Source organism: Ochotona curzoniae, unplaced genomic scaffold (assembly GCF_017591425.1).
Source record: "Ochotona curzoniae isolate NIBS_2020 unplaced genomic scaffold, NIBS_Ocur_1.0 scaffold_4937, whole genome shotgun sequence".
NCBI classification, from domain to species: Eukaryota; Metazoa; Chordata; class Mammalia; order Lagomorpha; family Ochotonidae; genus Ochotona; species Ochotona curzoniae.
The window spans coordinates 6052332-6071178 of record NW_024467126.1 but is presented as its reverse complement, the minus strand read 5'-3'; the positions used below and the strand labels follow the sequence as shown (position 1 = coordinate 6071178).

At 66.9% G+C, this 18847-nt stretch overlaps 4 protein-coding genes across 4 annotated transcripts; 1 reads left to right on the top strand and 3 right to left on the bottom strand.

Moving 5' to 3' along the window:
* Window positions 1–260: 260 nt before the first annotated feature.
* Window positions 261–4778, bottom strand: CDHR5 (cadherin related family member 5). Its single transcript, XM_040970834.1, has 14 exons — window positions 4688–4778; window positions 4385–4560; window positions 4208–4258; window positions 3802–3894; window positions 3622–3723; window positions 3345–3455; window positions 3096–3266; window positions 2789–2879; window positions 2436–2533; window positions 2121–2321; window positions 1916–2032; window positions 1757–1841; window positions 717–859; window positions 261–623 (listed from the first exon to the last, which is right to left on the bottom strand). The coding sequence occupies exons 1-14, from the start codon at window positions 4776–4778 to the stop codon at window positions 261–263; spliced, it is 1893 nt and encodes a 630-aa protein (XP_040826768.1).
* A 1180-nt stretch (window positions 4779–5958) lies between these two features.
* Window positions 5959–6168, bottom strand: SCT (secretin). The gene has a single exon (XM_040970833.1). The coding sequence runs from the start codon at window positions 6166–6168 to the stop codon at window positions 5959–5961; it is 210 nt and encodes a 69-aa protein (XP_040826767.1).
* A 2081-nt stretch (window positions 6169–8249) lies between these two features.
* On the top strand, window positions 8250–10330 carry DRD4 (dopamine receptor D4). The gene is made up of 4 exons (XM_040970917.1): window positions 8250–8501; window positions 9194–9306; window positions 9547–10049; window positions 10128–10330. Exons 1-4 carry the CDS (start codon window positions 8250–8252, stop codon window positions 10328–10330), a joined length of 1071 nt encoding a protein of 356 aa, XP_040826851.1.
* A 1289-nt stretch (window positions 10331–11619) lies between these two features.
* On the bottom strand, window positions 11620–18669 carry DEAF1 (DEAF1 transcription factor). The gene is made up of 12 exons (XM_040970916.1): window positions 18296–18669; window positions 16790–16887; window positions 16355–16484; window positions 15707–15853; window positions 15347–15486; window positions 15198–15263; window positions 14980–15106; window positions 14526–14654; window positions 14280–14408; window positions 13964–14196; window positions 11933–12022; window positions 11620–11831 (listed from the first exon to the last, which is right to left on the bottom strand). The coding sequence occupies exons 1-12, from the start codon at window positions 18585–18587 to the stop codon at window positions 11727–11729; spliced, it is 1686 nt and encodes a 561-aa protein (XP_040826850.1). The 5' UTR covers window positions 18588–18669; the 3' UTR covers window positions 11620–11726.
* Between the last annotated feature and the right edge of the window lie 178 nt (window positions 18670–18847).

The following is an 18847-nucleotide window of genomic DNA, read 5'->3' as shown; positions in this document are numbered from 1 at the left end:
CCTCCCTGCTGACTGGCCGTGGCTCCGCGGTGGCGACAGGTCTCCCTGCCCGCGCAGTCTCCCGCACAGGTCCTCAGGACCCTAGGTTCCCACAGTCTGCCTCCCCTCGTTCGCTGGGCTCCGTGCTGGCGGCCCCTCGCCACGGGGCCCCACAGTCATCGGCGCAGCCCCCCACCCCACGGACGCTGCAGCCTGGTGGCTGGGAAAAGTCGCTTTATTGTGCGCCCAAACAGGGAACAGGGGCAGCGTACAGCATCAGACTATATGTAGGTGTATTCGGGGTCGTCGTCGTCGTCAGCATCCGCGCCTGTGCCATCCATGCCGGGTGTGTTGAGCACCACGACGTCGGCCTCGGCACCGATGTCCTCCCCGAACCACACGGCCTTGTAGCCGCCCTCGGGCCGCCGCTCCTTGGTCAAGATGGACCGCACTGCCTCGGGGCTGCCCTGCGCGCTCACAGGGGCCGCTGGGGCCCCGGGCCTGGGCGGCGCGGGGTCGGGGTCTGCCACGGGCAGGGACGGGGGCGCAGGCTCGGCGTCGGGGGTGGGGGCCAAGCTGGCGTTGTCATCCTCGTCAGGCTCCGACTGGAAGGACTGGTTGTCGAAACCTCGGGGTGCAGGCTCCTGGAAGGAGGAGGTCTGGGCGTCAGCAAGGACCCCAGCCGCCCAGGGCTTGCCTGCAGCCGGAAGCGCCTTCCCACCTGCGCGGCGCCTTACCAGCACTTTGCGGGCGCAGCACTTGAGCTGGTGGCCATAGAGCTTGAGGGACAGGAAGACCAGGCCGACGAGGGCCAGCAACAGCAGGCCGCCCAACGTGCCACCCAGAGCAGCCATGTCCCTTGCAGAGTAGCCAGAAGGTTCTGCAGGGACACCGCGGCCAGAAGGTTAAAGCCCTCCAAGGGTTCCAGTTCCCACTAGGGCCAAGCGTAAGTGCAGTGTGTCGCAAGCACGGACCAGACCCCAGTTGATGGAGGTGGGTAGGCAGGGTGGGTGTCCCGCTAGGACAGCCCTGGACCTTGGCAGGGGCACCAGCTGCCCCTCCTACCACCACTCCTGACCACCCAAACTCCACCTACCTGAGCACAGCTAGAGTTCAGATGGGCCCTGGGCACCACTCAGACCCCCCCACAGGAGGTACCCTGGGGTCCTGACCTGGGATTCCCCTGCTGGCACCCCAGCACTGAGTTTGGGGTTCAGAGTGCCCCAGGCCTCAGTGGTGCAGCGCCAGAGGATGGACAGCCAGCACGCGGGCAGTGTGAGAGTCAGCAGGATGGGGGATCCTGAGGGTCAGTGGGTACCTTGTGGGGCAGTTTCAGTGGTGGTCCTGAAGCTCCCTCCAGATGTTGGCCCAAGTGTTGTCCGGGTCTGTGTTGATGGGGTGGATGGCAAGGGGGCAAGGCTGGAGCCCACGCTGGAGCCCATGTCTGTCGAGGCCCCTGGGGTGACTGGTGAGGGGGTGGGGCTGGGGCTTCCTGGGGTGACTGGTGAGGGGGCAGGGTTGGAGCCCCCCGGGGTGACTGGTGAGGGGGCAGGGCTGGAGCCCCCGCCGGGAGGTGTCGGCCTGGGGGATCCAGCTGTCGGGGTTGGTGTTGAGCTCACAGGGACAGTGCTGGAGCCCCCGCCGGAAGGCTGCTGAGTCGGGGTGGAGGTTCCTCCAGTTTCCGGGAGGCCTGAGTGTGGGGACAGCCCTAGGTTTGCATGTGGCCCTGGCCCTGTGCCCTAGGGGAGACCCAGCCTGCCTGGGCTCAGGGTCTCACCTGTGGGCAGTGGATTCTGCACCGAGACGCGGATCTCGACCACAGTGGTGGCCGTGCTTTCCGTCACCATGTTTTTGGCCTCCACCTGGGGCAACAAGAGGTTTGAGAAGCTCGGCAGCTCCCTGGCCCAGGAATGGCAGGCCATGGCCCTCCCCATACTTCACAGTAGAAGACATGGTCCTGGGGCAGCTCGCTGCTGGCAGTCAGCAGGGCCTCGCCGTCCATCCGGAACTCAGAGCAGTTGGTGACCCGGTACGTGATGGCTGAGTTGAAGTCCTAGGCACAGCCCTGGTGAGTCCTGGCTTCTCCCCCACCCTCGCCCTCCCGCCATCAGGCGGTCCAGATCACAGGCGGGGCTGCCTACCGGGAAGTCATCGTCCTGGGCCTGGATCCTCAGAGGCTCAGGCGGGGCAGCCGCATCCTGGACGGCCACGCCCACTGTGGAGCCAGGTGCCACGATGCCACGGTACAGCGTCTGGGCAAAGTAGGGCGTGCTGCCTGTGGCTGCGCGGGCCTCCACAGTGACCTGGGTCACAGAGTACCGGGCAAGGTCCTCCTGCTCGCCCTGGGGACCAGGAGGCACTTGGAGTGAGGGGGCAGGGAGGGTGGGCTGCCCTGTTTGCCCTGCCCTGCCCTGCCCACACTGCCCGGCCACCCGCACCCCTGAACCTGTGCCCACCTTCACCACCAGGAGGAAGGTCATGGGGCGCGGCACGCTCTTGGCCATGGTGAGGTTGCCTGAGGCTTCATCGATGGTGAATGTGTCATCCTGGTTCCCTGCAGCAGCCACCCAGAGGTCAGGCCTGGACCCCTCTCCTGGGGCCAGCTGCAACGGGGCTGGGGCAGGGCTGGCTGTTGCAGGGGCTAAGGAGGGCTGGGGCAGGGGCTGGACTGGGCTGGGCTGGGGCAGGGGCTGGACTGGGCTGGGCTGGGCTGGGCAGGGCTGGGGCAGGGGCTGGACTGGGCTGGGCTGGGCAGAACAGGGGATGGGCTAGGCTGTGGCTGGACTGGGCTGGGGCTGGGCTCACTGACCACTGAGCAAACTATAGATGATGCGTTGCCCAATGGCCGTGTCTCCATCCTTCGCGTAGATGGGCCCGGGACGCAGGACAAGGGGCTCTGACTGTGGGGACACCATGCGTCTGCTGTGATGGCTGGCCTGGGATTTCCAACCTCTTCCCTGGCACTATCTGGCCACGCCCCTTGCCTGTGTGCTTCAGGGGTGCCCTGTGGTTTCCCCATGGCCCAGCCTGGCCCCGTCCCCAAGAGGCTGCCCAGTGCCATAAGGCAGACCTCAGCTGTGGACTGAACCTGAGCCCCAACCCCTGACCCCGGTCACCAGTGTGTGTCCTGTGGGCACGGCCCCATAGTACTGGGCCTGGATGCAGACGTGGCCGTCCGAAAAGCTGCAGGGCAGGAACCAGGGTGGCCGCAGATCACTGGGCACCACCGTCAGGACCAGGGTGGCCGTGGCCGTGTGGCTGGGCTGCTGGTTCTCCTCCCAGGTGTCCTGCAGTGGACCCCAGGTCAGATCTGGTGGCAGCCCCAGGGGCCCAGTGTCTAAGACCCAGGGCGGACCCATGCTCACCCGTGCCAGTAGCTCCAAGGCCATGTTCGGGAACTTGTCGTAGTCCAGGGTCTGGGTCAGCTTCAGCGCTGGACGGTTTTCAGCCGCCAGGGAGAAGAAGCTGCTGGCACCCTGCAGGGGAGGGGCACAACCTGAGAGGCTGGGGGGGGCACAGCCTGGGGGCACAGCCTGGGGGCTGGGGGGCTGGTGGCCTGAGAGGCTGGGGGGGCACAGCCTGAGAGGCTGCGAGCTGGAGGGGGCACGGGGCCGGTGAGCAGCAGGGCTGGCCAGCACTGACCTGGGTCAGCTCCCGGAGTGTGTAGAACAAGATGTCATTCTGGTCATCGTCATGGGCCTCCAGCTCCTCCTCAGGGATGATCGTGGTGTTCACTTTAGTGTCCTGGGCAGAGGGGCAGGTTGGGGCACCCTGGAGCCCCCAGATGTCCCCCACTTGCCCCCACGGTCACTCCATCCTAACCTCATCCACAGACTTGGTGAAGTTGCTGAAGGGGAACTGTGGGGCGTTGTCATTCACATCCAGCACGATGACGTTCACACTCAGCGTGGTCACCTGTGGGCAGTGGCCAGCTATGAGGGCGTCCAGCTGCACTGGCTCGGCAGGTGGCCTTGGGCAGTGCACGGGGCAGGCCTGGCTGGGAGGGAGCCGGCAGCCAAGGGTAGCAGGGTCTGCACCCCCCTGGGGGAGGTCAGCTGGAAGGTTCCAGACCGCAGCAGGAGGGGGAACGGCTGGACTGAACCCCGGGGCAGTGACAGGCACCCTCCTAGGCTGTGGCACAGCCAGCAGAGGCCTCTGCCAGGGTGGGAACACATCTGGATGAGGGCTTCGCCAGGCAGGCAGGAAGTGGCCGAGCGGGGAGACTTACCAGAGTGCTGCCCCTGAAGCACTGAAGTTCAGCTTGCAGCCATGGAGTGGCCTGCGGGACACAGGAGTGTTGGGCAGGGGGTGGGGCCAGGAAGCTGTGTCCACTGAGGCCCTGGGGTCCGGCCAGCCAGCGTGGGCCATGCTCCTCAGGCCTCCCTGTAGACTCTGCTGCCCGTACCTCATAATCAGGAACCACGTTGAGAAACAGCTCAGTCCCCGCAATCCGAAACGCACCAGCGGTGGTTGAGGGCCCTAGGACCACCTGCTGGCCATCCGGGATCGTGAGGTTGGCCAGGGGCTCCGATCTGTTGGTGTTCTCCTCAATTTCCACCAAGGTTGGGCTCACGGAGCAGCCTGGAGGAAGGGCATGCCTGGGCACTCTACCTGTCCCCATGTACGCTATGCCCCCCACCTACCCTGGGCCTCAGTCCCCCATCCAGCCCCCATGTGCCGTGTCCCCCACCCACCAGCCCCCACCTACCCTGGGCCTCAGCCCCTGGGGGTTGGCCCAGCAAGGCGGTGAGCAGCAGGGCGAGCGCTAGCGGAGGCCACAGCTGGGGCCAGGCCCCCATCTTAGCGGGCGCCGTCTGGCGGGGACGTGCTGCAGGTCTGGCGTCCAACTGACCCTGCCAGCGCAGTTCCTGCCTCAGCGACCTTCGCACCTGCCAGGCGCCGCCCGGCTTTATGGCCCTCACAGCTGGCCTCTACCAAGGGGGATCCCGCTGGCCGGCGGCCATTCGGCACCCCCTGAGCATCCTCGGGGCTCGGCCCGAGGGCAGCAGCTGGGACTAGCCGGGCTTTGGGGGTCCCTTCCGAGCCCACCTCCCTGAACCCCAGACTGTGTCACAAGGCACCCCTGCCTGTTCCGGTGCTCAGCGGATGAGAGCCTCAACCAGGGCCCCTCTCAGCAAGGGACCTCACTTGCCCCAGCCTTTTCCTTGGCAACCAGGTGAGGCCAGGGTGGGACCAGGGCAGAGGGCTGGGGGCTGCCCCTTCCCACAGCTTCTGCCAAGGACAGGGCGTACTTCGCGGCCCTCAAGGTGCCCCTGGCCACCTGCAGCCCCAGCCAGTCCTGGCCAGCCCCAAAACAGGCCTGGGCGACCCCTCCTCTCTGCCCACACTGCTCCCTGACCCCTGGGGCAGGAGTTGGGGCGTCCAGGGTGGGGCTGGTCTGGGTGATCAGAGGATGCTGGGAGGGTAACCTGAGAATGAGCAAGCGATGGCCACCCAGAGATAAAGGATAGTCTGTGGTCACTGCCCCGCAGGCCCGTGCCCGTGCCTGCCCCACATGCAGCCGCAGGTGCTCAGGCCAGGGGTTCAGCGTTGCCTTTATTGCTACCAACCAGCCCTTCCCACCACCCCCTGTATCCGGTTGGGTTGGGGTCCTTCCTCCTCCAAGGTCATCATTCCTGGGGCGGTGTGGCCTCGATCTTCTCATTCGCTGACTCTGAAGCTTGGATCCCACACCTCTGCCCAGGGCGCGGCCGGGCGGGGTGCAGGGGACGCCCGGGGCCATCCTGCGGAGAAGGGCAGCTTAGGGACCCGGCCTTGAAGGTGGACCCGCAGTCCCCAGGGTCAAGGGAGCGGAGTGCTCACCGGGCCTGCAGGCAGGTGGAGCGGCCACATCGGGCAGAGCCGGCCCGTCCAGGGCCTGGGCCAGGAAGCGGGGCCGTCCGTGGGGTCCTGCTGGCTGTCCCCCCACCCGAGTCAGAGCTCGCCTAGCGGGGGTCCCGCCGCTCGCCTGCCCGCCGCTCACCTGCGCTTGCCCAGCAGGCCCTGCAGCAGCCGCTGCAGCCGCGCGCGGTCCCGCAGGCGGCTCAGCTCGCTCGTCAGGGTCCCGTCGGAATGTCGCGGGGCCCTGGGCGCGGGGACGCCCCTGGAGCCGGCTGCGGGCGCGGGGCGCGCGGTGCAGCCCGCCAGTAACAGCAGCAGCAGCAGCAACGGGAAGGGGCGTGGGGCCATGGCGGGGGCGCGGACGGGGAAAGGCTCCCGCCGCGGCCCCCTTTATAGCGGCGCCGGGGGCGGGCGGGGGGCGCCCCGCGTCTGGCCGCGCCCCATGCATCGACACCGAGTCGGAGCCGCCCCAACAGCTGTCGCCCGGGCCTCCCGCGCCGCAGCGGCGCCCCTGGGTCCGGAGTGGACAGCCTGGCCGGAGGCCTCCAGGGCGCGGGAGACGCGGGCGCGGGGCGGCGGGCAGGTGCGGGCAGGCACCCCGGCCGAGTTCCACGCCTTGCTGAGCCGGCCTCAGCGCGGGACCCGCACAGGTCGGAGACCCGGTGCATCTGCAGACCTGGGCCTAGCCGGGTCGGATTTTTCTGGGGATTTGGCGGGTGCACGAAAGCATAGAATCCTTCACTCTCTTGTTCTTTCAAATAAAAATGCATGATAAATGTTGAAATTTCAACTTTTTTTCATTTAAACACTTGATTCACCATAATCATACAAATCTCTTAGGTGTAGTGTGTATTTATTTATTTTTTTCTTTCTTTTTAAAGATTTATTTTGGGCCCGTCACGATGGCATAGTGGTTAAGGTCCTCACCTTGCACGTGCTGGGATCCCATATGGGCACTGGTTCTAATCCCAGCAGCTCTACTTCCCATCCAGCTCCCTGCTTGTGGCCTGGGAAAGCAGTGGAGGGCGGCCCAAAGCCTTGGGACCCTACACCCACATGGGAGACCAGTAGGAGCTACTGGCTCCTGGCTTTGGATTGGCTCAGCTCTGGCCGTTGAGGCCACTTGGGGAGTGAGTCATTGGACGGAAGATCTTCTCTGTCTCACCTCCTCTCTGTATATCCAATAAAAATAAATAAATCTTAAAAAAGGTATTTATTTTGATTGGAAGGTCAGATATACAAAGATTAGGAGAGACAGTAAGATTTTCCGTCTGCTGATTCACTTCCCAAGTGACCATAACGGTCAGAGCTATGCTGATCTGAAACCAGGAGCCAGGAGCCTCATCTGGGTCTCCCACGTGGGTGCAGGGTTCCAAGGCTTTGGGCCGTCCTCCGCTACTTTCCCAGGGCACAGGCAGGGAGCTGGATAGGAAGTGGAGCAGCGGGGATTTGATCCAACATCCGCATCAGATGCCTGCGTCTGGGGACCCCATATCTGACCCTTCAGGTCGCCCAGCTTGGCTGCCATCCCACGGTCACGCAGCTGGACATCTGGGGGTAGGACATGTGCAGCGTCAGGCTGGACTTGCCCCTGGGTGGGGAGCCTCGACCTCAGAGCCCGCCGGCCATGCCCGCCTGCCATGTGTCCCCTGCAGTGCCCGCCTGCAGTGCCCCCCTGCTGTGTGCCCGCCTGCGGTGCCCCCTGCCATGCCCGCCTGCAGTGCCCCCTGCTGTGTGCCCGCCTGCCGTGCCCCCTGCCATGCCTGCCTGCAGTGTCCCCCTGCTGTGTGCCCGCCTACCGTGCCCGCCTGCAGTGTCCCCCTGCTGTGTGCCCGCCTGCGGTGCCCCCTGCCATGCCTGCCTGCAGTGTCCCCCTCCGTGCCCGCCTGCAGTGCCCCCGTGCTGTGTGCCCGCCTGCCGTGCCCCCTGCTGTGTGCCCGCCTGCGGTGCCCCCTGCCTTGCCCGCCTGCAGTGCCCCCTGCTGTGTGCCCGCCTGCGGTGCCCCCTGCTGTGTGCCCGCCTGCAGTGCCCCCTGCTGTGTGCCCGCCTGCCGTGTCCCCTGCCATACCCGCCTGCACGCGCCCCCCGCGCTTCGGAGACGGCCCCGCCGGTTTCGGCCGCCGCCCCCAGGGCTGTGCGGTCGGGCTGCCCCGGACATCCAAGGTGCCCTGGACGCGGACGCTGCCGGCGTGCGCACCAACCGTCGGGCTGGGCTCCGGCCTCCGCAGCACCGCGGCTGCGCCCGTCGCTCTCCGCCCAGCGAGGGTCCCGGGGGCCGCGCCAGCACCGGCCCGAGCGGCGGGGGGCGGGGCAGGGGCGGGACGAGGGCCCGGCGGGGCGGGGCTCGCGGACGCCGCTGGCCGCTGACCGCGCTGGCCGCTGACCGCGCTGGCCGCTGGCCGCGGTGCTGCCGCCCGCCCGGGCGCGCCATGGGCAACCGCAGCGCGGCGGACGCGGGCGGGCTGGCGGGACGCGCGCCCGGGCTGGGGCCCGGGGGCGCGGCGGCGCTGGCGGGGGGCGTGCTGCTCATCGGCGCCGTGCTGGCGGGGAACTCGCTGGTGTGCGCCAGTGTGGCGGTCGAGCGCGCCTTGCAGACGCCCACCAACTACTTCATCGTGAGCCTGGCGGCCGCCGACCTGCTGCTCGCCCTGCTGGTGCTGCCGCTCTTCGTGTATTCCGAGGTGAGCTCGCGCCGCGCCCCGCGCGTCCTCCCCGTCGGTCCCGGCGCGCGCCCTTGGCCGACCCAGCAACGCCAAGTTTAGGCGACTTTGCTAGGGGAGCGCGGACAGCAAATGGGACCCCTGCGGTACCCAGGCACGGGTCATCTCGCGCCCGACTGGACCCGCGCTGCGCACGGACGGAGGGGAGCCCGGGCCGGGTAGGCGTCCCCGCTGGTGTTGGGAGAAAAGCGGCTTAGGCCCGGGGACGCGGCGACCTGGCCGGTGGGGGAGGGGCGGCTGGGCAGCGGGGAAACACGCACGACCTCTGCCGCCCCCATCACGGTGACGTCACGCTTAAGCTGCTAATTGTCCCAAATCGGCGGGGAGGGACTTCAGAGGGAGGGGGCGGCTGGCTTTCCCCAGCCCTTGGAGACGGGCATCCCACGCCCTGCCTGCACCCGCTGTAAGGGCACCAGCCCTGTCCCACCTCCGCTTCAGCCACACCTCTCAGCGTCACCCACACAGGCCCTGGCGCTCCAGGTGCCCCGTTCCGGGCCGGCGGATTTGGATCCACCGTGCGACGCGGGAAGGGGGAGTTTGGGACAGGGGTCTCCCTTCTGTGCCCCTTCCCCTGGCCTCTGCGTGCCCAGCTTAGGCGGAGGACCTGTGCCGGCTGGGAACGCCCCAGCACTGCGTGTGGCCGTGCTTACCAGGTGCAGGGCGGCGCGTGGCTGTTGAGCCCCCGGTTGTGCGACGTACTCATGGCCATGGACGTCATGCTGTGCACCGCCTCCATCTTCAACCTATGTGCCATCAGCGTGGACAGGTGGGCTGCGTGCCCTCCCTGCGTCGGGCGCATCCCCACCGGCCCGGTGCCCTGACGGTGCTGGCCACCCTCCCCCCGCCGCGCTTCTGCGTGTCGTGCACTCTCTCCCGGTCACCGTCCTCGCCGCGCTGCACGCTCCCTCCCGGCCCAGCCCTCACCAGCCGAGCTCCTCCCCTTCGTGTGGTGCGCCCTCTCCGGGTCACGCGTCCTCACCGTCCTCACCGCGCTGCACGCCCGCAGGTTCGTGGCCGTGGCCTTGCCGCTGCATTATAACAGCCAGGGCGGAGCCCGGCGCCCGCTGGTGCTCATCGGCGCCACGTGGCTGCTGTCGGCCGCGGTGGCCGCGCCGGTGCTGTGCGGCCTCAACGACGTGCGCGGCCGCGACCCTGCCGTGTGCCGTCTGGAGGACAGCGACTACGTGGTCTATTCGTCCGTGTGCTCCTTCTTCTTGCCCTGCCCGCTCATGCTGCTGCTCTATTGGGCCACGTTCCGGGGCCTGCGTCGCTGGGAGGAGGCCCGGCGCGCCAAGCTGCACGGCCGCACGCCCCGCCGGCCCAGCGGCCCCGGCCCGCCCGCGTCCAGCCTCCCCGAGGGCCCCTGCTGCCCCGACTGCGCGCCCCCCGACGGCGGCGCCGCGGCCCCAGCCCCCGAGCCGCCGCCCCCGCCGCAGACGCGCGGGAGGAGGCGCGCCAAGATCCCCGGCCGCGAGCGCAAAGCCATGAGAGTCCTGCCGGTGGTGGTCGGTGCGTGTGGGCCCGGGGCGGGTCCGGGGACGGGGGCGGTGGTTCTGGCGGAAGCCGACCGGCTCTGCGCTCCCGCAGGGGCCTTCCTGGTGTGTTGGACGCCCTTCTTCGTGGTGCACATCACGCGAGCGCTGTGTCCTGCCTGCCCCGTGCCCCCGCGGCTGGTCAGTGCCGTCACCTGGCTGGGTTACGTCAACAGCGCCCTCAACCCGCTCATCTACACCGTCTTCAACGCCGAGTTTCGGGGCGTCTTTCGCCGGGCGCTGCGCCCCTGCTGCTGAAGTGCACCCTGACGCTGGTGCCTGCCTGAGTCTGGCAGAGAGGGGGCCCTGGCTTCCCCGAGGGTGGAAAACGCACCCTAAGCCACGCCCAGGTTCTTGGGGTGCAGATTGTCCTGGCTGCTTCTCACTGTTGATGTCCTGGGAGGTAGCTGAGGACTGCCCACGTCTGGGCCTTGCCTCCACGTGGGACACTGTGAGACCCCTGAGGCTCCTGGCTCCCCACCAGCCCTGCTGGTGAACTGCATGAAGCTCTCTGCCTTTCCAATAAAATGGAGCAAACAGAACATCTGGCATGGAAGCCCTGCCCTCCTTAATCGACATCGCCATCACAACCACGTCAAGGCTCAGCCTTCCTGTCCACCTGCCACCCCCCGCCCCCAGGTGACCCCTCAGCCAGCCCCATTAATGTCCACGGGGCAGCAGGGACAGTTCCCAGCTCCTGGCCCAGACCCGGCTGTCAGGAGCACCTGGGAGTTGGTTAAGCTTTCAGAAGTGGAATCCGGAAGTCCTGCTCTCCCCGATCTGGGATTCGGTGCCCTGCTGGGTGTGGTGGGCTGCCCCTCAAGCCTGTCCTGGGACCCGCCTCAAGGACACATCCTTGTCAACTGAAGGCTGGAGGCTTTACCCATGGACAAGGGCCCGGGCTCAGCCGACAGCATGGCTGAGCTGACCTCTTGGACCACCCAAAGGAGGAAGTGCTGACCCCCTGCAGGCTGCCCCAGACACAGAGGCCATCCAGGTACAGGATGGGCCCTCTTCTGGCCCCCCCACCAAGTCTCCCATCCCACCCCAGGAGCGAGGCCACCAGAGCAGCAGGAAGGGGTGTTTGGCAAGCCATGGAGTGGAAGGGCTTTACGAGTGAATCTGAGAACTAGGGAAGTGGTTTCAGAAGCAGCTAGGGATACAGGCAGAATAAGCCCCATGAGAGGACAGGGACAAGAAGCAGGAAGGTGCAGGAGGGAGCTGGCCTACAATCCCCGGCCCTGGTGTGTGAGCCCCAGCTCTGGTGTGCACAGCCCAGCCCTGGTGTGTGAGCCCCAGCCCTGGTGTGCACAGCCCCGGCTCTGGTGTGCACAGCCCCAGCTCTGGTGTGCACAGCTCCGGCTCAGTCCAGCATCTCAGGGTACCCAGTCTGGCCCCTGAAGGCATTTGTGAAACCAAAGAGGCTTCCAGAAGGTAGTGCTTCCCACCTACTCCTACCAGAGACCTGGGCTGCAGGTGCAGGCACAGCAGGTGTGGGAGGGCCGCTGCTGCTCACCCGCCCCCTCCACGGACTCAGCGAGGACCAACCATATTTACAGTTTATTCACAGGGGAGGCACATGCGCATTCATGCTGCACAGGTACACCACGGGCAGTGGGTGTGGGCGGCAGGGTCGTCACCGGCCCCCAGACCCTCACACCGGGACCTTCTCGATGGCGCCCTCAGCCACGTGCACCTCGCCCGCCTGCACAGCCACGGCCGCTGACTGCCCGCACAGGTGCTGGTGGTCCTTCCAGTCCTGCAGGGGGAGGTTAGCATGGGCACTGGGGAATCCCTGGCCCAGGCCGGGGTCAGGGATCAGGCCCCAGGTGGCCTCACGGATGAACTGGGCAGGGCTACCTTGCGCTGGCAGAACGTGGAGCAGTAGTTGGCCTTGTGGCAGCCAGTGCACTCGCTCAGGGCTTCCCGGCCGCAGTTGGCACAGGACTGCTGCAGGACATGGACAGCGGTCAGCGACCTGGCCCCACAGGGCCCTGTGACACACCCGCTCCCTCCCAGCAGCTCGAGCTCCAGACACCCAGCACCCCCAGAGGCCCCCACTAGCAGGGGACACAGGACCCTGGGGGGGGGCAGAGCTAGGCGAGCCCTGTCCCCTTCACTTGGCTGGATGCTGTACAGGTGACCCTCATATGATCAAGCCACTGGGTGACAACTGACACGTCCACCACAAAGCTCCCAGGAAGCAGGAAGTGCCTGTGCAAGGTAGCAGGCATGGGGCTGGGGTCTAGCACAGGGCCACTGGCCAGGGCAAAACTTGTATTTGCAGTAAATCCAGCCCCTGCCCCAAACCCTGCCTGCCCACTGCCAGTCCCCTGTGCTACGCACAGGACAGCCCAGGAATACCACAAACGGCCAGCGTCCAGTCAGTGGGCCCTCCATGTGCACGGCCCACCTGGCCAAGGCCTCCCTCCTGTACCACCCCAAGGACCCTGCTGCGCCAGCTTTGGGGCACACTTGTGCCCAGCACATGCTGTGTTTGCTGGCAGGACTATGTGGGCCAGGGCAGGGCCAGGGCAGGGCCAGGGCTCAGAGCTCTCACTTGCACCTGTGTACCCAGCTAAAGGTGGCACGGGCAGGTAAGCATGGGCCCCAGCGATGCCACATCCCATGTGGGCCCCACTTCCCCTCCTGCTGCCTTTTGTGGCCTGAGAAAGGAGCAGAGGACGGCCCACGAGCCTGGGGCCCTGTACCAATGGGGGAGACCCGGAAGAAGCCCCTGGCTCCAGCCTGGCAGCTGTGAGCCTAAACTCTGTCTAGTTCACTGCTTTACAGATCAACACACATAAAGAAAACCTTTTGACAATGTCCCCAGCTGGCACTAGCAGAGCCTCCAGGAGTCTGGCTGGGCCCCCCAGCAGCTCTCACTGCAGAGGCCTCCCGCATCCAGCTGGGGGGCCGTTACCCAGCACCCCGCTTCCTCTTCCCTCCCACTAAAGGGAACTCCACCTGAGGGACAGGAATGAGCAGGGAGGAACTGCTCGCACAGGGGCAGGGAGGAATCCCAGGCCGGCCTGGAAGCCGCCCAAGGCCCGGGCTGCTCAGCTGCTCCTGCTGGTCCCTGCCTGGGGCGGCCGTGGAGGTGACCTAGAGAGGACACTGCAGCCAGGCCATCTGCTGCGCTGTAAAGGCCAAATGAATGCAGAGAGAGAGAAGGGGAGAGACAGAGAGAGACAGAGAGTCTTCCACCTGCAGGTTTACTTTCCAGCTGGCCGCAGCAGCTGGAACCAGCAAGGGGCACGCCTTGCCCACTGGGACAGGCCAGCCAGCCAGCCTAGCCGAGCTTGCTCTGCAAACGAGCTTAGCAGTCCCAGCCCACATCCTGCTCGGAGAGGGTCCCGCATGGGCTGGCTGGGGCTTCCGGGTCAGCACTTGATGCTGCTAGGGAAGCCGCACCCTGGCCAGCCTCTGACAAGGGCAGTTACGCCGGGAATGCAGACTGGGTGCTGACGGGCTGTGTGCTTCTGCCCTCTCACCTTGCCCAAGCCACAGAGGAGCAGGCAGACAAGCACGGGCAGCTCTGTCCCCAACCCTGGGACATCGTGGCTGGCAGGACACAACAGATGAGCCTCCAACCCCTACACCCTTTCCTGTGCCCCCACCAGGCGCCCCCCCCTTTCCCCACACCCCAGGGTTCCAGGCTGAAGCCGTCACCAGCAACAGCAGTCCAAGGCCTGGCTACTCCTCTTGCACCCAGCGCCCTGTCTGTGGCCTGGGAAAGCCACGGAGGATGGCCCAAGGCCTGGGGACCCTGCACCCACGTGGGAGACCCGGGAGCAGCTCTCCTGGCCCAGCAAGTTCTTCGCCCTCCCTGGCCCTGCCCTTCACGTCAAGCAATCCGTCAACCCTTCGATCTCCACCTCCCGGGCCCACCTCCTTGCGCTCTGCGTCCGCCTGCAGCCTGGCCTCGCGGTATGAGCTGGCCTGGCGCGCCTGCTCCAGCAGCGCCTTCAGCTGCTGCGCCGTGCTCAGCAGCGAGTTCACCATCTCCTCCAGGTACACCCAGCTGCGCGGCTCCGAGGCCTCGAGCCCGTTCACCACGGCGGGTGGCACAGCCTTGGTGGGCGTGGACGGGGGCACGGCCAGCGCGGGCAGCGACGTGAGCACTGCAAGAAGCCAGGGGTCACAGCATTGCCCCCGCCCCCGGGCTCCCGAGGGCATTCGGAGAGCAGAGCGGCCTCCCACTCACCTATCTTGGGGTGTGAGGTCGGCAGTGCAGCTTCAGGGAACGGGGCCATCTGGCAGCTGTCCTGGTAGCTGGGGTAGTGTGGCTCGGGGTGGCCCACCCTGCACGGCGGCTGCACCCCCGCCTCCTGCACTGCAGAGACAAGACGAGGCGGCGGGCGGGACAGACAGCAGCCCCACTGTCCATTCTGCCCTCACATTTGCCACAGCCCCACCCCCACCACTGTGCCCCACGGGCCAGCAGAACTACCTGTGGCTCCCGCGAACACGTCGCCCTGGGCTGGGCTCTCTGATATGACAGCCGTGGCCTCCACGGTGGATGCTCGGTCGAAGGTCAGGGCCCCAGAGGTAGTGATCTGGCCTGAGGACGTGACGGTGACTGGTGGGGCAGAAGCGAAGTGCCCACGGGTGAGCCAGACCCGCGGCACAGGCCCCACGCAAGCCCCAACGACACCGCCTGGCTGTCCAGCCATGAGCTGGCTACTGTGCCTGGGGCCCTACTACATCCACATGGGAGACCCGCATGGAGCGCCTGGCCCAGCTCCGGCCGCTGTGGGCGTCTGAGTAGTGATCCGCTGTCCCTGGGGAAGGGACACGTCCTGCAGGCCCAGGCACTGCCCGTGCAACAGGTCCCCGCAGGCCAGTACCTGGGCACCAGCCCACGTGCGTCCCAGCCGCTGGGCCCTGGCGGGGTGGGGACTCACAGGTCGTGGCTGCGGTGGCGGGCAGCAGCGCTATGTTCTTGGCCGGGTCCTTCTTGACCGGGGTGCTGGGCAGCTCGTGCTCCTTTTTGCGTCTCTTGTAAGGCACGAAGAGCCTGACCGGTCCACTCTGCAGACGGCACAGCTGAACAATGGCGGCAGGTCCTCTTCCCGGGACCCCCGGTGCTCTGGCCCCCATCGCTCCTCCTCCCGGGACCTACCAGGGTCAGGTCATCACAGCAGGCGGCACAGGTGCAGGAGGCTGCGTGAGGGTTCAGGATTCCATCCTGCAAGATGGGAAACATGTTGTTGGGGCAGCCTTGCACAGCCCGGGGCCCCAGGCACCCCTGCCCCACCCAGGCGGCCTTACCTGGATGAGGCACTGCAGGGGCCTCCCTGCGTAGCGGATACTGCGTTTCCAGTCCTTGCTGCTGGCCCGGCCGGCCATGGCCTCAAACTCGGTTGGACTGTACCAGTTCTCTCCCTGCCTGATGCAGCGGCCCCGGCCCCCTGCACACGGCCATGGTCACTAGTGCCCTGCCTCCCACCGACTGGATCTGGCCCTCCCCTGCAGCCTCATCCCGACGGTGAGCCACTAGGAGAATCTCACAGGTCCTTGGGGGCACTTCAGGCCCAAGCCACCCCCTACTGCCCCCTCCTTAGCCCAGGCCGCCCAACTGACCACAGCCCTGCCCACCGAGGCCTGCCCACAGAGCCGCGCCCCACCCACCTGAGCCCAGCCTGCTCTTGTGCAGTGTCCCGCTGATGTTCCTACAGCGTACAGGTAGCTCGCTGTCATAGACCGACGGGTCCCAGTTGTACTTGGTGCCAGTCTTCTCCTGGCCCGGAGTGAGGGGGGCTGGAGGGGACTGGGAGCCTGGGCCAGGGGAGCAAGCTGAAGGTCAGAGTGGTGTGGGTCACTCGCGGAGTGCTCCGCTTCGTCCACTGCCCCCAGCCACAGCTCAAACTGCGCACTGCAACAGGCTATGGACCTGCCAGGCAGGAGGCTGCACGACCTGGGGCATGGGGGGAGGGGGGGCAGGGGAAGGGGCGGGGCACAGGGGAAGGGGCGGGGCGTGAACCTGTGGCAGGGGGAGGGACCACATGCGGTGGAGGGTGGGGAGAGAACAGAAACCTGGGGGCAGGCGGGGAACACATACTTAGGGGCAGGAATGGGGGGAGGGGGCAGAGGGAACAGGTACCTGGAGAGGGGGAAGAAATGCATACTTGGGGAAGGGACGCAGGGAGGGGACACATACTTGGGGTGAGGAGGGGTGCAAACTTAGGGAGGGGCGTGTACCTGGGACAAGGGGGCACAGACTTGAGGAGGGGTGTGTACCTGGGGCAAGGGGGCACAGACTTGAGGAGGGGTGTGTACCTGGGGCGAGGGGGGCTGCAGGGCCCTTGAGCCCCGCCGTCTCCACGATGCTGCCATCCGTGTGCACCACAATGAGCGTAGCCTTCTCGGCATTCAGGCTGTCCCCCAGCTGCAGGGCTGTCCGGCCCGACTGCAGGGACACAGAGCAGGCAGTCACCTCGGGCAGGGGATGCAGCCCAGGGCCGGCACCACCCTGTCCCTGCTGAGCAGGGGCGACCTTCTGGGGCTGCCAGACAGGAGGAGAGAGACAGGACAGGGCCCACAGTGCAACGCATGTGGCTGGCTCACCCCTCCCACTCCCCCACATACCTAAGGTCACATGGCCGCCACATTCACCCCGTGCCCTCTTGCTAGACTGACTGACTGACCCCGCACAGCCAGCCCCTCCTGGTCTCTGTCACAGGGCTACCCTGTCGGACCTCAGGGGCAGCTCACCAGGACATGTCCTGAGATGGACGCTGCATTTGCCACCGACGTGGTGAACACGTTGTCTGCAGAAGCCCCCACATTGGCCACGGTCACCGTGGTCACCTCTGCAACAGGAGGAGGCCAGCTCAGGGTGGGGAGCTGGGGGCCACCTGGGACCCCGAGGCCCGGCCTGGGTGGTGGAGGGTCTGCTGACATGGCCCAGTCACCACTTGGAGACGCGGTGGAGGTCCTGGCTAGGTCTCGGCCCCAGCTGCTGCGGGCATTCTGTGGGAGCTGGGCAGGTAGAGCATCGGCTCCACCGTGTCTGCAATCACAGCAAACACAAGCCAAGAATAAACAAGCATTTGGAGACTGGCACAATAGCCTAGTGGCTAAACGCTTGCCTTGCATGCACTGGGATCCCATATGGGCTCCAGTTTGTGTCCTGGCTGCTCCACTTCGCATCCAGCTCCCTGCCTGTGGCCTGGGAAAGCAGTAGAGAACGGTACAAAGCCTTGGGACCCTGTACCCGGGTAGGAAGCTGGAGGAAGTTCCTGGCTCCTGGCTTCAGATTGGTACAGCACCGGCCATTGTGGCCACTTGGGGAGTGAACCAGTAGAGAGAGCTTTCTGTCGCTCTGTAAATCTGCCTTTCCGATAGAAAAATCACATATTGAAAAAAAAAAAAGCATTTAACCATGTGGGGAGATAGCCAGTCCAGGCTCTGTCCACCACTAGGCCAGCTCCAGAGACCCACGAGGTGGACTCTAGGCGGGTACCTCCCCCGTCTGCTCCTATCCTTACCACTGCTTGGTCAGGTCCCAGCTCACGCCCACAGCCCCCGCAGTCCCACTGCGTGGTCAGGCCCCAGCTCACGCCCACAGGCCCCACAGTCCTACTGCGTGGTCAGGTCCACCCAGGACTCTCAGCTCACGCCCACAGCCCTTGCAGTCCCACTGCGTGGTCAGGCCCACCCAGGGCTGTCCCTCACACCCACAGCCCCACCTTTGCCACCCCCTGCCCTTGGCAATCCTGTCCCACCAGCAGCACAGCTTGCTGTGCCGGGCCCTCAGCCAGCACCACAGGCCACTCAAGCAGGTATGTGAGCACATGGATGAACGGAGCCACTGCCTTGCCAGGTGGCCTCGAGTGGGCACCTGAACCTGCAAGAACTCAGCTCCCTACAGAACACCTGCAAACAGCTCACGCTGAGGCACGCTTCAGAAAATCATGGAATAGACTCAGGGCGCCCACCAGGGTGGCACGGGGCGGCTGTCTCCTGCCAACCCTCCCTTCGCCCATGGAACTGGGCCGGGCTCCCACCCACACCCAGCACCTGCCCGTCCTCCCGAGCCTGGGGCCAGGCGCCCCCCTTGCAGGGCAGCAGTGCCAAGTGGGGCGAGCGGGACAGACACGTGCAGAAGCTTCTGGAACGGGGACGCAGCCAGGGCAGCAGGCGTCCGCGCAGGGCCGGGTCGGGGGTCAGGGGTCAGGGGCTGGCGGAGGTGCGGGGCAGGTGCGCGGGCGCACTTGCCTGCGAAGGCGGCGGCGGCGGCGGCGGCCTCGTCGGGGCCGGGCAGCGCCTCGGTGCCCATGTCCATGTGCCCGGGCTCGGCCGCCATCACCGCCACGGCCGTGACCCGCCGCGTCTCGCGCTCGGCCTCCGAGTCCGCGTCCTCCTCCGAGTCCTCGTCCCTGCTCAGCACCGGCTCCTCGGCCTCGCCCCCCGCCGCGGCCGCGGCCGCCGCCGCCACAGCGGCCGCGGCCGCCACCGCCGCCGCCTCGGCCAGGCCCAGCTGCTTTGCCGCCGAGTCCGAGTCCTCCATCCGGACTCCGCCGAGCCCGCCCGAAGGCGCCGTCCGGGGCGGCCCGAAGCCCCGGGAGCCGAGCCCGAAGCCGGGCCCGAAGCCGCGGTCCGAGCCGGGCCGAGGCCGCCCGAAGCGGCCGCCGGGCGTCCGGCGGGCGGAGCCGAGCGGAGCCGAGTCGGGCGGAGCCGAGCCGAGCCGAGCCGACCCAGGCGCGGGCCGAAGCAGTCCGAAGTCAGGAGACGAGTCGGTCCGAGAGGTGCCGAAGCCGTCCGAAGGCT

Coding starts and splice junctions, on each gene's coding strand:
- DRD4 (XM_040970917.1), top strand. CDS start 8,250: ATGGGCAACCGCAGCGCGGCGGACGCGGGCGGGCTGGCGGGACGCGCG. Junction 9,307..9,546: donor TGTGCCATCAGCGTGGACAG/GTGGGCTGCGTG, acceptor GCACGCCCGCAG/GTTCGTGGCCGTGGCCTTGC. Junction 10,050..10,127: donor AGTCCTGCCGGTGGTGGTCG/GTGCGTGTGGGC, acceptor GCGCTCCCGCAG/GGGCCTTCCTGGTGTGTTGG.
- SCT (XM_040970833.1), bottom strand. CDS start 6,168: ATGGCCCCACGCCCCTTCCCGTTGCTGCTGCTGCTGCTGTTACTGGCG.
- DEAF1 (XM_040970916.1), bottom strand. CDS start 18,587: ATGGAGGACTCGGACTCGGCGGCAAAGCAGCTGGGCCTGGCCGAGGCG. Junction 14,655..14,979: donor CGCCACCGCAGCCACGACCT/GTGAGTCCCCAC, acceptor CTGCCCCACCAG/TCACCGTCACGTCCTCAGGC. Junction 12,023..13,963: donor CGGACGCAGAGCGCAAGGAG/GTGGGCCCGGGA, acceptor CATGTCCTGCAG/CAGTCCTGTGCCAACTGCGG.
- CDHR5 (XM_040970834.1), bottom strand. CDS start 4,778: ATGGGGGCCTGGCCCCAGCTGTGGCCTCCGCTAGCGCTCGCCCTGCTG. Junction 3,895..4,207: donor GCTTCAGGGGCAGCACTCTG/GTAAGTCTCCCC, acceptor CACTGCCCACAG/GTGACCACGCTGAGTGTGAA. Junction 3,267..3,344: donor CCTTGGAGCTACTGGCACGG/GTGAGCATGGGT, acceptor GGTCCACTGCAG/GACACCTGGGAGGAGAACCA.